We start from the raw sequence: 16,384 nt of genomic DNA on the forward strand, positions 1-16,384 counted from the left end.
TGAGTCAGGAACTGGAAGCTTGCTGGAAATAGACTGATTAACCCAGGCTTAATGGTAATACTTGCTAATTACATCTAGTCTTTAGACACTTCAGCTATGTAGAAACAATTAAGGGAATGGCAAACGCTACTACTTTTCTACCGTTTGACTACAGCTAGTTGTGAGAAGTTTCAGGGTTTACAAATGTTAGACCAAACTAATTGAGCCAAATCAAAAGTTTTTATTTAGTGTAAAGTCAAATACAACATCTTTAAAATGTTCATAAGTTAAATGAAGGCCACAGTAGTGGGATGTAAAATGGTATATAGATTAAATGACTACTATATACACACGGATGGGTAAAGTATCACTATCCAATCTTACAATACAAAACCATGACTTTAAGAGTACGTGATCTCAGGAAATAGCTGAAGTCTAACAAGCACATGCTCTGTTACCACTTGATCTCCTACAGTGCAGATGGAGGTGTGCAGTGACACGGCTTTACAGCTAGGATGGCTGTGATGCAACGCAATCTTTGCAAGTTGAGTGCTTGGTGTGATTGTTCTATTTTCATGCTCAAACCCTGGACTAACCATTTGACCCACTCCACCTGCTAGCAATTCTTGGATGAATTTCGACTTCCAGATAGGCAGTAAAGTGAGAGAATAGTCCATAGAAGATTAAAGATAATTTTGGTTGCTTACAGGACCCCATGACACAAATGGTATGAGCCATTTGTGCCTTGGCGAGTAAAACTTTTTCATCATCAGGTTTCTTGACTCAGACTTGTAAACAGCCCTCGAGCCTGAACTACTAGTGCGTTGTTTGAAGCCATCTGACTTTGCTGATGCTCCAGTGAGCGCTGTAGAGTCATCTTAAATGGGGAGAAACAGGAAACATCTCCTCTGGGAGCGGGCAGCCTCCCAGTGTTGGCTTACACTTAAGACATAGCTTACACTTGAGTGCTCAGCTGCCAAGAAACTTGGGGTTAGAGAGGGATTTGTTCTATTACATCCACTCATTCAGTTCCTGCAGCTTTATTTTATAGCTCATCACAGCAAGGTTGAAAGAGATCCTTAACTCGTGGTTTCCTTTCGTTAAAAATAAAGTACAATGGCTTCATTACTGAAGAGAGAGACCTCGGTTCTAGGTGACATCCATAAAGGTCTGCAATGCTGCCTTATGGTAAGGTCAAACAGATGCAGTTGAGCACTGCTAAAACTTAGGTTGTCGTATCTCAGCTTCTGCTCTCCCTGAACACTGGTGATGCTAGACAGGCCACCTCTACGGGAGCTGCTCAGGCCCCTACTCTGGGCTGGACTCTACAAAACCTGCTAGCCGACAGCCAAGCCAGGGAAAACAGGGCCCCTGACCACACTAGGTGTTGCTCCGAGCAGCACAGGTTGGAGGGGCAAAAGCCACCTGGGTTCGACTGCAGTCTCCTGCCTCAGGAGTTTTTGTGCAGTGCCTCAGGAGGTACTTCACAAGCTCAGGCTCTGGGGCAGGAAAACAGTTGCTGTAAGGCCTGAAGCGGAGACAAGTTTGGCACTTCAGGGGAAAGTAACGGGTGGCAAGGAAAGGCTTGTTCTGAGTTCCTCACTGCGGACTGTTCACAACGAGCATGAGGAACGTGGCTGGCCTTCTGTTTCGGTAAAGTTCATTACTCGGGTTTCTATTTAACTCTTCGTCACAAAACTGAAAGCTTCAGGAAGGTCATACATCACAATGCTGTGCCTGACCATTCTTTGAGGAAACAGGAAAGTGAAAATGGTTTTTAAGTGTACATCTTGTGAACTGCAGTCTGATGCTGCACCAGTTTGGTACTTCCCTGATGTAAGTTGCTTATTATCCTTACTCCTCTTCCCTTACCCTCCCCCTTCCCAAAAAATCTTAAGTGTTTTTCTGTATGCAAGCCCTGCAAATAACATCATACTGTTATTACTTCACAGAAATTCTTAACTGGTTTACAGGATTTTGTTTAAAGTTGATTTACAGAGCTATTATGGTCAGTACTACCCAGTAATCTAAATATATTTGAGGTGAAAAAGGTGATGCAATTAGACTTTGAGTATTTTTATCAGATGAGGTTTCAACACAGTATTATAACCGTATTATTTTGCTAGTCAAGAACACTACCCTACGACCTCAAAGAGCGCCAACAGACTTTTAACCTGACAAATGGAATCCAATTTTTAACAAGATATGCTCATTTTTAAAACAAATATGAAAGTTTAGTAAGTCTCTACACTACATTTGCACATTGCTTAATCTTAACAATACACAGACTTGCGTCTCCTGTTCATGATAATGTTCTTAATTCTGTTTACCACCAAAGTTTATAATCTTCCAGTATCCAGTAAAGCCACAAACTAAGGTATTTCAGCTCATGTAGCCTATGCCAATTGAAACAAAAAAAAAAGACAGCAGCAATACAATGACATCATCTGTGTGTCAACCCTTACTTCCTTTTGCTTTTTGTGTCAGTTGTTTGGAAAACACTAGATGCTGACATCAGATTCTCTATATACTGTCCAAGAACTTGGTTTTCTGATTTCAGTTTCAAGTTTTCTTCCTTAACAGCATCTACTCGTGCTGAGAGATCTGCGAAGGCGATATTATAAGAAAAATATTAGACACCACGGCATGCAACAGTGAGTATGTTCTATGTGCCTACATCAAACCGGCCACGCTTTTAACGCGGGAAACACTGCCATAAGGTATGGTCTCACAAAACGCTGTGCTACTCACAAGTTTACATCTAAAGCCCCTTTTTCCTGTCTCATTTTGTTGCACAGTATTTTGACAAACTTGTTACACAAACTTACTGTCAGTCTATGTCTTTATTCTTTTCTTGAATTTTTGAGTTAAGAAATTGCAAACTAAACTTATTTGGAAACAAAAGTTCAGTGATGAGCAGACTCTAAGATGTGTCAGCTAATGGGCCTGAGAAGGTTAACTGTGTCGCCCCTTCTGCTTGATGTGTATTATGAGAGTCGAGCAAACACGGTGTGGCATAAAGGGGGGCAGGGGGAATATTTCTGAGACCTTGCTTATGTGCCTTCGCCTGCAGAAGTGACATACTTCTGGCCACTTTGGCTGAGGTAGGGCAGAACCGTAAAGGTCTCTTCTTTTGTTATTACTGTGTGGTCGTAAAAAATCTGATGTGTCAAACTGCTAACCTTCAAGTGTGTGCTGCAGTTCCAAAACTTGATTAATAAGCCGTGTTTTCTCTTCTAATTCCACCTGATTCTCAGCCTCAACAGCTGCAATAAATCATACGAGTTTTAATGCAACCTCTGTAACAGCTGGAAATGACATTAAGTAGAAAAATAACAACTAAGAACAAGAACATTAAGAACTTATACCATCCATGTCAGCATTCATCATTGTAGACTGGGCTCTTTCCACTTTTGCGGAGTGTATTCCTGAGAGATGCTCTGCTTAAAGGAGAAAAAAAAAAAAAACCACCATCACTGAGGCAACTGTTAATGTCACTGCCTTTAGAGGCAGATTTTAAATGCATTTCTCTAATTCGTATTGAAAAGCCAGCACTTAAGCCTAAGGCAGAAGAACATTTTTTTGCCATTCTTTAATTATTTTTCCTGGAACCTTACGTAGTGTGTAAATATGATTCCTCAAGGACCTCTCCTTCAGTTCACAAAAATAACTGATCTAGATGACTCTCCAACGCACAAAATAACCCTGTGTTCCAGTAATGCAACTGCTGCCTCCTCGGCACCGATCTTTCTGGAACCGGCTCCTGAAGAAGTGCAGAAGCCGCAGGGCCCCTCCATTGTCCGCCGCCTTCCGCCGTTGTCACAGCGGCCGTGTCGCCGACAGCAGGCCCGCAGCGACGCGCGCGTTGCCCCCGGCTCCCCCGCGCCTCACAGCGCCTCCTCCGCCAGCCCACCTCCGCGCCCCAGCCCTCCGCTGCAGGACGGAGCACGAACGGCTGGCGGCCGCCCCAGGGCGCCTGTCCCGCTGCCGGGGCGGCACTGCAGACGGCTTCCGCGCAGCACCCTCCGGGAGCCGCCGGTAGCTCCGCGGCCCTGCCCCGGCAGCCGGCCGGACCCGCTCCGCGGCCCAGCGCACCCTCCCCACCCCCGGCCCGGCCCGGCCCGGCCCGGCCCGGCCGCGACGCCCCGCTCCGCCTCCTCACCTGCCGCCGCCGCCTCCCTGCGGGCTGCGCCCCGCGCCCCGGCCCGGCCGCAGCTGTGCACCTCCCCGCCGCGCCTGCGCCGCCTCCGCGGCAGCCGGCCCTGCGCGCGCACCGCGCTGCGCCCGCGCTAGCCAATGGGCACGGCGGGGCGGGGCTCCGCCGCCGGGGCGCGTGTCACCGGCGGCCGGGGTGGGGGGCGCCGCTCTCCCTCCTTCCCGCCCTCCCGGCAGGCGAGGCCCGGCCCGGCGGCGCCGGGGCTGGAAGAGTCCCGTCCGCCCCTCCCCCTCCCCCCCCAGGCAACGGCCGGGGGTCCGGTCCCCGCCCCGGGTCGTGCAGACGAGGGGGCGCTGAGGGGGTGCACAGCGCGGGAGCCCTCTGGCTCCCGGGAGAGCGAGTAACCCCCTGCCGCTCTCACGGGCTCATTTTCACTCGTGAGCGGTCCTTTCCCGTTAAATCCCATTGAATCGCAGGTAAAATAACGGAAGTAACTAGTAAGTACACGGTTAAATCAATACCAACATTTTTCTGGTCCGTTTGTGTGGCACTTGGGTAACGAGGTGCCCGGAGTGGCAGGCCTCAGCCAGCGGTGGGTCTCTGTGCCTTGTGCCCAGAAGCTAAGAAGTGGCAGGTGTTCTCCAGCACGTAGCTCCTTCAGATTTAGGTAGGTTTGGCAAAGCCTGAGGAACATTGGAGAGAATCGAGCGGGTGTAGGTATCGTTGATGTGCTGGTACGTGGAGCTCTGGGACAGAGAAGCCTCCCAGCCAGAGTCCAGCAGAGTTTGTCTGCTCCGGTTCAGCGCCATGTAAACCTGGCCTAAATGGCTTCTGGCCTGGCAGATCGATAGGCCTTCTGCACAGTGGTGTCCGGGTTAAGAAACCTGTGATTTAGCTCCTTGTTTCTAGATCTTACAGCATTAGAGATCGCATCACACGGAAACTGAAATGACTTCGCATAGTTGCTCTCACTTAGCCAGGCTTAAGAGCTCTGGACCAACGCTCCTGTGTCTCTGTTCTTTCCGTTCTTCCCCGGTGGGAACAGCCCTCGTAGAACATGCTGCACGGGGTGCCTGCTCCCTTTGGACCTCGTAGGACAGTCTGTGAGCCACGATAAAAGACAACGTGCAGGACCCCAGCTAATTTTAGTGGCTTCACCGAGGTGACTGCATTGCATAACCTGTAGTATCTTTATAGGTACTATGTAGCTTGAACCATATGTCACAGTGAAATATATCCACATCATATCTATATGTCACAGGAATATATCCAGTTATAAGTAAATAACTTGATGCTGTGTTGATACTCAGGAAGATAAAGGTATTTGGGAAGTGTGCCCTCTACTGTAATTTTTAATACACTTCAGAAAGTACGTATTTCTAGTATCCACATCTTCTGGGTGCCTCCACAATATTATTAACATTGTGCTAATAACTTCTTTAACCTCACAATGAGATGAATTCAGATTAGACCAGATGCTGTTCAAGTTATGAAAACATATTTTAATTAGTCCTGCAGTCTGTTTGTACTGGAAAATGAGTCTGTTGTTTTCAGTTCCATTAGATGGTTTACTTAAAAGTATATCACCTTCTCTGCAAAAGGCAATTTTAACCTGGTAATCCTCCTTAATCCCTGCAAGCAGTCCTCTCAGGTGGTGGCTGGCCTTCAGGAGCTTGTTAGTAGCTCTCCTTGATGGCTGTTTTTAAAAGGATAGGCGGTTCTCATCACCCTGTTATGATCTTGCTTGCTGCGCTGCTATGTGGCAAGGCTGGCAATCAACAGGTTCTCATATTCTTTCTAGAAAGACAGTCTCCAGCACTTCCATTAATGGGCAAAAAATATGGCCAGAGTCTGTAGGTGGATACAGATGGATGGTGAGCTTGCTGACCTGGTGAACAATTTGCTGTGTTTTATACTGTAAGAGGGGAAAAAAAACATTGCAGGCTAATCTTGGGGAAATCCACCTCTCTGCTGCAGAAATTCCACATTGTTTGCTGCATTACATTTGCAGTTTATTGTCTATACTATCCCAAAATGAGCAAAGTGGGGTAATCCTTCACACGAAATAATGGGACAGAATGGAAACCAGACATATTGGCTCCTGTGCTGTCATAGCCAGAACAGAGTAGTAATCCCAAGAGCTGCTGGTTTACCTACTGTTTCCATTTTGGTACATATGCTGTTCTACTCATATGAGTAGAACAAAACAAAGTTTGTTCTACTTTGCATGGTTGTGGCTTCTGACTGTAGTATTTTCTTTTGATTCTTAACGCTGATGTTTGAGCTTGGGCACCAGGCTGAAACTCCTTTCCAGGAGTTAACCTGTATGAGAGGTTTTTTTTGGTTTTCCTTTAGAGAAAATCGGCTTTATCTGAGCCTCCACCGTTAGTATTGTCAGCAGAGAGCAGATGGTGTCTGTAGCCTATATAGAGCCCCGTGGTACTGGGTTAATGTTAGAGTTGCACAGATGCTTCCTTAGGTTTGTACCGCAGCGTACTCGGACGTACTGGATCCCACAGAATGCATCTTCCTACTCAATATGAATCCCTTTATCCAGGTATCTGAGATTGTGCAGCCAGCCCCAGCGCTTAGTTTCTGCATGACCTGGCTGTGTCCCAGCTCCATCTCTTGGTAAGATCCACACATGTTGCTTTTTTCCTTTCCCTGTCTTCCATCCCCTGACTTCCAAGGGAAATATACGTAAGTGGTGAGCCAGCGGGGAGCAGCCCTGCTGTGCACAGCCCTGGTCCGCACAGCCCAGGGACTCAGACCGTTGGGTTGGTGCTGCTGGGTGCCAGTTCCCCAGAGAGAACACCTAAGCTCATCTTGCCTTTCCTTTGAAAGGTTAGCCTTCCTAACCCTCCCTCTGTTTTCCAGCAAGAAGTTAGCCCCAAGATTCTAAATATCTGATATATTACCAGATTTAAACAACCAACCAACCAACCCCAACACACCACAGAAAAAAGCCCACAGCCCGAATTATTTGTTTTATGATAAATCAACCAAAACAACAGAAGCTTAGTATATCACATGACTTACCTATTGTTTTTTTCAAATTCTTTACCTCACCTGGCTTGCATTGAGTGATATAGCATCGAATCTGTTGTGCACTTTAAATTTGAAGCTTTAGGGATTTAGAGTATATCCCAAACAATAGGATTCCTTTTATAATGCAGCATGTGTCCCAGGGAAGGCATACCTGTGCGCGTGTGTAGAGTAACCAAATAGTAGCTTGCATTTTAGGGGTGTGCTTGGTGTCTCCTGTAGCTGGAGGTGGCTAATTCAAGCCCTTGTATAACAATCCTTGTGTTTATCAGCCTGTAGCATTTTGTTAACTCTTATGTTAGAAAGTGTCATTTCTTTGTTCTGTAAGTTGTTAGCGTGGCGAGCCTTGCCTGGGGACTGTTCCCCGGAGAACCTGAAACAATCCTTCTGAAGACTGGCTTCTGTTTGACAGGGATCTGGCAGCATTTGCTTCTCTGTGGTTTCCCCACTCACTGGGAGGGGCAGAATTAATGGGGTAAATACCAATTACCTGTGAGCGTGAGCAAATCGGTCAACTTTGCTATGTGGCTGTTTAGTTTGGGTCTTTTGGAATATGCAGCAACAAGGCTGAGACACTGGGCATAACCTGTGTTCACAGAGTTTTTTTTAGCTTTGTTTACAAACTTACTGCTCTCTACTTTAGAGAACATATACCTTATCAAGAAAATGAAATAATATTCACAAATGCTGGAAATTAATTGTTTTCTTCTGTGGAGCAGCATAACAACATACTAATAGCCACTCTGCAGTTTAAAAGAAGAAATAAGAGGATTCTCTTTATTACTGGAAGTACTTGAACACTGCCCTAAGTAGTGTTCCACTGTTTGGTGTATTAAACTGTTTTTACATTACACGCTAGATCACTTGCTTCAGGTAAGTGGATTTCCTGACTGAAGAGTTATAAAGAGAAGTTTTTGGAAACACGCCAGAGCTCCTGAAGTCAAAATTTACTTGGCTGTAACTAAGAACAGGTGCTAATCCCTTTCTTTCTTACTAATTCATTTTATGTTTTCTAAGGCATTTGGTTAAAGCAGGGGAGGCATTCATAATGTCGTCATCTGGATTAAATTTATAGGAACAACAAGTTTCACTTTATAAATGCAATTATCAATACTTACTTGTATCCTAAGTTCCAATTAAGCTTTCGTAAAACTAGCTGATGTTTCTGGCAAGAGGAATTAGTTTTTTCAGTTTCGCCTAAAGAGCATTTTTTGCTTAAAATAGCAACAATCTCCCTAGGATATGAAGCATCATTAATAGTTTACCTGAATGCGTGTATGTGTACAGTTACAAAACCACAGGAGAGAATTTTATTGCTCTGGACTCAGATTCTAAGTTGTTGCTGCTGATGACAAGCGTTTTCAGATGTTTCGTTTCAGGAACTCTGGTGTACATCCTGTTTTTTCCATGGTACACAGTGCAACCCAACAAGCCTTTCACTTCCTTTTTGGCAACGTTACAGGCGCTAGAGGCGCCTGCATAAGCTGACTGATGACAGAGGCTTCACTGTCCACCACTAGAATAGGAATGTATTCTCCTTTTCACTAATAGAAGAAGGAATTGTACATGGTTCTGAGACGAGATTGCTATTTGAACTGTACTGTTTTCTCCTTTAACTAATTATTGCTGCAAAGAAAAAGACAAAAAGGAATACAAATGGCTTAATTCTTTTTCCTCGCAATACTAACTCGCAAGACCCTTTACATCAAATCTCCATTGTTTTATTTCTCTGTGAAAATGACAGATAGACTCTGAGAATTTTTTTTTCAATTAATGTTGCTTTACACCAGAATTCTCTGCAATTCTTGTTGCTCTTTCCAAGTAACCTCAAAAGGCTTTTGTAGCCTTGTGCACATCCTTGTGCAAATTTACAGTTACAGACTTCTGTCCAATGTAGAATTTGAGTAGTTCTGAGTTCGCACTTTTCCCAACTAAATTAAATGTGCAGCTATTTTGGCTATGTTAGTCTAATTATTGTCTGTGTCCTTACTTATATTTTGTGTTTTGGTAGTGCCTTAGGTCCTGAATGAGTATGGCACCTCATGAGATGACGTAACTTGTGAGCATACAGTTGGAGGGAAAAAAAATCCAGTCTCTTTAGAAAGTCTACAAAAAGAAAGCCTTAGAAAGTCATATTTTCTCTTTAACCCTGAAGAGGCCTGCCTTCTAACGTAACTGCGTCCTATCTTTTGCAAGATTGTGCATGAGTGGAAATGTTTTCATTTCTACTCTGACTCCACAAAAATGCATTTTTAAATAGACTGAGCAACTGAAGTCTTTGCAGTTTTAGGCTGTGAATACCAATATATATGACATAATGTTGGCTTGTTAACAGTTTGATCCTCCTTATAATCATCAACTATAGGTTTGCCGCCAGATTTTGTGGAAGGTCCTTTAGTGAGGTTCCATAAAGCTTTACTGGTAACTTCATGAGATGAAAAACTGTTTTGCCTTTCTATAAGTTAGGCCTAAACATTCCAGGGTTTGTATCTGCTTTTTAAAAGGAGGAGTTTACATGAGAAATGTAGTCCTTAATGTTGGCTTTCTGGAAAGCATATTTGAAAAGAGAGTAAGAGGATTTCTAGGTTCTTTACAATGAAGAAAGAGAGCCTTGATTTGCTTACAGAGCAATACAGAAATTTTTGCAGCTGTTGGGCATCGTCTCACTGTTTTATTTTCTTTTTTAGTTTTGTTTCTTCTGTGTTTTTGTTTGAGTAGGTAATTTTCTGAGTGCACTTTGCTATGAGTTTCTAGATGAAAAAGTATTTCTTTCATTAAAGGTGAAAATATTTTCACAAATGCTGTTAATGAATGCTTTCCTTGATTTCATATGCTTTTGATATTGCTATTAAAATACTTCTCGAGAAGTTTCTGGTTTGCTGCCATTTTGTGTTGATGTTGATTTACATGGAAGTGTACTTAAATAGAGAAACGCTGCTGCTCTGAAAGAGCCATAGCTATTAAATATTCATGCCTTGCACTCAGTTAATCAGGCTCAGTAACCCCTGTTGCTTTGCCACAATGGCTTTTCACTGTACTAAAGAAACTTTGATACGAAGACTGTCTTATGATTATGCTCAGATTGTACGTACGTAGTATGTTGTTCTACTTGTCTGTTTAGTATCTTTTCCAGTACATTTTAAGAAATGGGGGATAGCCTTATGCGATTACAAACGGACTAGGGTTCATTAAAACCAGTGCATCTTTGTGATCCTACTTAAAATTTAATTATGGAACACTTTCTTCTGAAACATCAGGTCATCCTCAGGCAAAGTGCACTTATGGTCCTCATATTGCAAGTCTAGTTTCCTTATTCCTTGCTTGAACTTGCTGTTGTTCATCCTAAGGAATCTTTTTCTCTCTCACCATGTAAAACTTTTCTTTTATCCTGTCTGCTTTTCTGGAATTGATGTCCTTCTCCAGCCTTACAGCTATAAGGCCCATTCTGTTTGTTAGCTTTTGTGCTCCAGAGTTACTATAATTAGTCTTAACTTCTTCAACTAGGAGAGATAAGGAAGACTGTTTCCCAGAAAGTATATGATAGTCTCTTCCTATTATAGGTTAGGAATTTTCTTATACCTTTCTCTCTAGCCTCTGGGTGTTACCCTCTGGCAGAAGAAGTGGAGCAGGGTTATCATGTTTGCCATGAATCTTACTGTAGTCTCATTCTATGCCTTCAAGCTAAAAGCTTCCCTGAAAATGTAACTTATTTTCAGTTACTCTGAATTTCTCTCTCTACTTTTGAGTGACGCCCCACCTATTCACTACTAGGGGACAAGCTCTGATATTGGTAGCAGATCCTGCATAAAGAAGCCTTGTTTATGGTCCTCTTGTGAACATGAGCTTTCTCTGACCTTGGGTGTGTTACTGCCATCAAGAGTCTAGTAAATTTGAAGTGCTCAGTTTCTGAGGTGCAGCAGAGTGTTATTTGCACTGTTGCCGAGCAGCTACTTTTATAGCAGTGATACCTGCCAGGGCTTGGCTTTGGTGGGTATCAAGCCCTGAATGCCTAGGTTGACTTGGGTATCCAGTGTCAGTTGGTGCTTGAATGAGAGAGTTTTTAACTGTGTTTTCATCTGTTTTCTCCTGTGTATTAACTTTTTCCAGGCTGCAAGGGTGCTGGGGTTAGAGTAGCAGAGGAGGCTAGTGGGTGTTTGCCTTCTAAAGAAAGCAACTTGACATCTTCTGAAAGACTAAGCAAGCAATATGGCAAACACACCCCTCTGCGAGACAGGGCAGATTCAAACCCATCCAGTAGTGTGGAGTCATCCCTAGCTCAGCTCCGTCTGGATGCTTTGCAAAGACCAGACGACCTTGCCACTGCATGCTGCCCCTCAGCTGTCCTTGCCATTATCAGCTGTGCAGCAAGTCATGCAACTTGTGTGTCGTAGGATACCTTTTCCTTGCTGTTCTACACCTTGCTACAGGGAAAGGGTGAGATGCACTGTCAGGAGAACCTTTCATTAGTGCCCGACTTGGACCAGGGTTTGCCAGTTTCTCTTTCTGTGAACAGTTTGGGTCAACCACATCTTGCTGTTGTTGGGCTCTATGCTGTATAAACAAAGTCCAGTCAAACATGCAGTTCAGCCCCATCACACTAATATGAAATTGCTAGAAAGTTGTTTGGTTTTTTGTATATAGGAGGTAAAGATAGCATGTGCAATATCATTCTTTATACTAAAAAAAAAAAAAAAAAAAGGCGGGGGGGGGGGGTGTGGTGTGGAATGGGACTTGTATTATTCATTAATAAGCAATCCAGATTCCTAGCTAGCGTAAATTAGCCCAGCTCTATGGCAGCCGTGCTGACATGATCAAGTTGATACTCTGGCCACACCTTTCTAAATAATTTATTATCAGTTCATATTAACTTACTTAATTTTTCCAGTATGTAGAACTATACTCCTTCCCATTCCAAATAATTTTTATTCCATAAGCTAGAAGGGGGGGCAGGTGTGGGGATGGGGGGAGGGGAAGGCAGTCTTTGCTTTTGTAGTTTCTTTTGAAACAATTAGATGCTTAATACTGGGGATTTAAATGGATCAGTTTATTTCCATTACAAATTAATTTGCATCACTTCTTGTGAGCTCTCACTAGATTACGGCAAAGAGATTATTGTTCCATATGCAGCAGGAAAGGCCAGCATCATCTGTATTTTCTTTGATAGTGGTGACTACTGAGTTAACATTTCTGTAACTTTTTCTTTCTAACCAGTGAAAGGCTATATGTGCTCAGATGACTAACGTATTTTACCATATGCTATTATGTGAAAACTGTGGTAGCCTCCACACCCACAGATTCTCAATTCTTAACTAATCCTGGTGTTTATTCAATTACACAACTAGAAAAGTTTATGTGAGGGCATTTTTTAAAAATTCATTGTACACCGTAATTAGGATCTACAGATTTGTGTGCTCCCCTAGTACTATTATTCACCCCATGGAATTTGTAGCAATAGATTACTGTAGTTTCTTACCTGAATCATCTGCCAAAGAAATGTTGGTGAAAGTGCCATCCTCCTCATCCAAAGGTAACTCCATTTTGCTTCCTTTTTTCAAAGTTTTTGAGACGTGCATTAAGCGTGGCTGTGGTCAGCCATTTTTCAGTGTGCACGTGACTTCTCTGGTTAAATCTTTAATGAGTCCAACACACAGGTGGTATCGCGCACTGTTGGCAACTGCACACGTCTCACCCGGTGTGGTATCTTGTCTGAACCTTGAGCTCTTTTCCGGAAATTAAGCTGGAAGGTGTCAGAGTTCTAACTGCTTCGTCAGATACCTGCTGAGCAAACACTTATTGCAGGCTCTTTTCTGTGAAAGAACTATGTGTTCACCCTAGCTGGCTTTTTGTGGTGGTGGTTGTTCTTGATTTTCTCTAGGGCTGTGTATAGGTTTCTGTTGGAAGGCTTTTTGATACAGAAAAGAGGGAAAGTAACTTAAAGTTCTCAAAAAATGTTACTTGCAGTCCGAGCAAATACAATGGACAGATTTGGGAGCAGCAAATTTAAAATGCAATCTTCAAATACTTAGGAATGTGAGTAATTTTACTTACATAAACAGTTGCATCAAAACCAATCAGCTAATGTGAACAAGTGAAGTTCTATAAGTGCGCTTGTGACGTTCTGTGATAGTAGACAGAGGAAGGAAGAGAAATCGAGTTCAAAGAAACCCCCCCCTTAGTCTTCTTGTTTTGCTTCTCAAAGAAAATTGGACAAAGTTTGAATATATAAACTAGAAATTCACCTCAAGCTACTTACCTCTTTAGAAATATCTGTCTTTTGTACTCCTGGAGTAGAATGTTTTCTTGCAATTAATTTAAAAGTATAAATGGCCCTGATCTCGATTAAAGATGGTACAGTGAGTAGTGGAACCTCTTCATGTTCAGGGGGTTGCATGTTCAGAATCCATCCGTCTTTTCCTTTTGTAATTTGTGTTCAGAAAAAGGCTGTAAGGATAGAATGCTGACAAATAATTTTTTCTTAGTTGTAATTAAGAACCTCTGTGAAGTCTCACTAAAAATTGAATCTCAGTTTTGTGAAGCAGTGTCCAACTATAGAATGAGATAGTTCTCAGAATTTACAGTTTGCTTTTCACACTTTTACACATAATCTTGATTTCGACTCCCGAGACAGCTTCTATGTACAAAGGTAAATGCACTTAACTTTTCAGGACAAAGGGCCTATGACACTAAGCATAGGAATTGGTGCAGCTTGCAGAAATGAAAAATGTAATGGTGCTGTTTAGTTTTTTCTTCTGATCCTTTAACTGTTTAGTTTTATTTAAGTTTTTTTGTTGGTGTGGGTGAAGTTACTGAGAGCTGCCTTCAGATATTACTGAGAACCAAGCACATCTTTCGTTTTCAGACTTGTGTTGAGAGTTACTCATTTTTGCTTTGCATCGATCAGAACCAGTTCAAAATTTACCTTACTGGTCTTGAGTCATCTGTGTAGAGACCTAGTGGTTTAATTCCAAATCCTTGAGTATCATAAGGGGGAGTCTGGATCAGTTTTGTGGGGTTTTATTTTCTTCTTTCCGTGATGCAACAGCATGCTTCAAAGCTCTCATGACTATAATAATAAAGCTAGAAAACATTTTGATCTTTTGTCTTTATTATGTCTTTTATTGTTCTCAGACATGTTACATACAGTAGAAGCATTTCAACAACTCAGTTTGGAAGGGCAGATCCTAAAACCACGTGCAATTATATAATGTTATTTCTGAATTTTGCAAAATCATACACCTGTGGAACTAAGGGTTTTATCTTGTCTGAACTGTGTAGCACTCACCTAAAAGGTTTAATTAACTTTTCTTGCCTGTGTCAATATTTTTCTATTATATTGGCCATACAGGCTCCCTCTGGTAGATACAATTTCCATGTAAATTAGTAGCTGGTTTTAGACAGACTCTCATAGCAGCCTAGTGAATATGGATGTTGTGCAGTTGTTATTCATGTCTAGATCAAAACCGTTAGTAAAAGCTGTATTTTAAGAAGAGCCAGTAAGAAAGACTCCTCAGGGTGAAGGAGAATATGATTCAGAAGGAGTTTGGCTGCCTCATGTGAGATGTGTTGATCGCTACAACACACGGAGTCAGGCTCTTGCCTTGTGCCAAGTGCATTCCAGTCCATGTGGCACCAAAGAGCCTGAGGAGTTATTCTTCCTGCCCTACAGAGTCACGGCTCAAAAATAAGGCTGCTCTGCAAACGTTTCAGAACTCATTAAAGCTGCCTTTGAAAGAAAGGCCTTTGGACAGACTGCTCGCTTCGTTTCCTCAGTCAGTGCCTCCATGTCTGAAGAAGGAGAGAGCAGAAAGTATAAATACAGGTGTTTGCGTACGTGTCTGTAGTGGTATGCCTGTGTATATAAACAGAGACCAATGTGGGACTGTGGTGCTGCACTGCTTTCGTGAAGACTTTGCCTTTCATGAAGGCCTGGGATGAGTTAGGTTTGTGGGAGCACTACACAGCTTGTTCATGGAAATGGAGACTCGTTTACCAACAGAGAGAGGGATGGGATTTAACTGAGAGGACTCTACAGACATACCTTGTTTCTTTCTTGTCCAAAAGATTTTTCATGTTTAAACATACACCTGTGTTCTATAATTTTAAAGGCACTGTAGAATTATACCTGTACCTTGTTTGATTTTGTGAGTGCTGTGGTGAGAAACGTTTTCTTTGGCTGTGGCCAGATATTTTATTACTGAAATAAGGTCTTTGGATAAGACATGGCATGTATATATAGTAGAAATACCCATTTCTTGCTGTCATCGTCTTTGTTTTATAAGGAAGAACAGAAAAGAGCAGCAGCAGACAGAGGAACTCTGACCTTTTAAAAGAAAGTTTAAAAGTTTAAAAGAAAGCTGTATAATAGAATTAACTGTCAGAGCACAATGAGTTTAGCTATTTCTATGTGTGAATTATTTTCACTGGAGTAATGGACGTTAATGTAAAAGTTAATTCGGTTGTAAAATACCAGTTCATCTTTCTGAGGTTGATGAGTAACATCATTACTAAGTTGAACAGAGGATGTGGAGTACCTGCCAGCTGTCTGGCTGCCTTTTCAAATAGGTGGCATAAACTGCCAGAGGAGGTTGAGGGTAGGGAAGGTATGGGGACAGCCTCTCCTGTGAACCTTTTGTTTGACTTTATAGCAATAGCATCAGCTGATGTAGCCATGTGCTAGCCCAGTTTTGATAACTATTGATAACAAGTACATTAGCAGATCACTGTCTGGATATGATGGTCATGAAAGCAGCAGATAAATACCTGAGAATGTCTTCAGGTTTGGAACTGAAATGATTCTCCGAGCTCAGGATTTTGTAGTTGGTCAGGCAGAGTTTAGTACATATGTACGGAACGTTTTAGCTAAACCACAGCATGCGCTGTGACTCCTATTTATACCAACAGTGTAACTGTGCTTACAGAGTGGGCAGACTTCAACACAACCCGTTTTTTGTAGGGTTCAGCCTTGCACTTATGAACTGAGCTACAACATCAAAACATTCAACAGCCCTTTTCACCTGCTTCCCCTGTTTCCTGGTACAGTGCTAATTTGTTATTTCTGGGAATCCACAGCTGCAGTGCCTTTTGGAAACACTTTTCAGTGGCTCTATGTCAAATATTTTTCAAGCTTGGAAAGCCAAGAGGGAAGAGTGGGGTCAGACAGGAGATTAGTCAGTTGAGAGACATTTTTGCTGCCTGCGCCACCTG

At 42.7% G+C, this 16,384-nt stretch overlaps 1 protein-coding gene across 3 annotated transcripts; it reads right to left on the minus strand.

The window, feature by feature from the left end:
* Nucleotides 1-204: 204 nt before the first annotated feature.
* SCOC (short coiled-coil protein) lies at nt 205-12,753 on the minus strand. Of its 3 annotated transcripts, none has more exons than XM_086463965.1 (4): nt 12,654-12,753; nt 3,348-3,422; nt 3,162-3,245; nt 205-2,583 (listed from the first exon to the last, which is right to left on the minus strand). In XM_086463965.1, the coding sequence occupies exons 1-4, from the start codon at nt 12,751-12,753 to the stop codon at nt 2,441-2,443; spliced, it is 402 nt and encodes a 133-aa protein (XP_086320091.1). In that variant the 3' UTR covers nt 205-2,440. The 3 variants fall into 3 exon arrangements, with proteins under 3 accessions (XP_086320091.1, XP_086320092.1, XP_086320093.1); XM_086463966.1 differs by lacking the exon at nt 12,654-12,753 and adding an exon at nt 4,142-4,170 and having other exon boundaries at nt 3,348-3,419; XM_086463967.1 differs by lacking the exon at nt 12,654-12,753 and adding an exon at nt 4,142-4,170.
* Between the last annotated feature and the right edge of the window lie 3,631 nt (nt 12,754-16,384).

Source organism: Leptosomus discolor, chromosome 4 (genome assembly GCF_034619465.1).
Source record: "Leptosomus discolor isolate bLepDis1 chromosome 4, bLepDis1.hap2, whole genome shotgun sequence".
Lineage (NCBI taxonomy): Eukaryota > Metazoa > Chordata > Aves > Leptosomiformes > Leptosomidae > Leptosomus > Leptosomus discolor.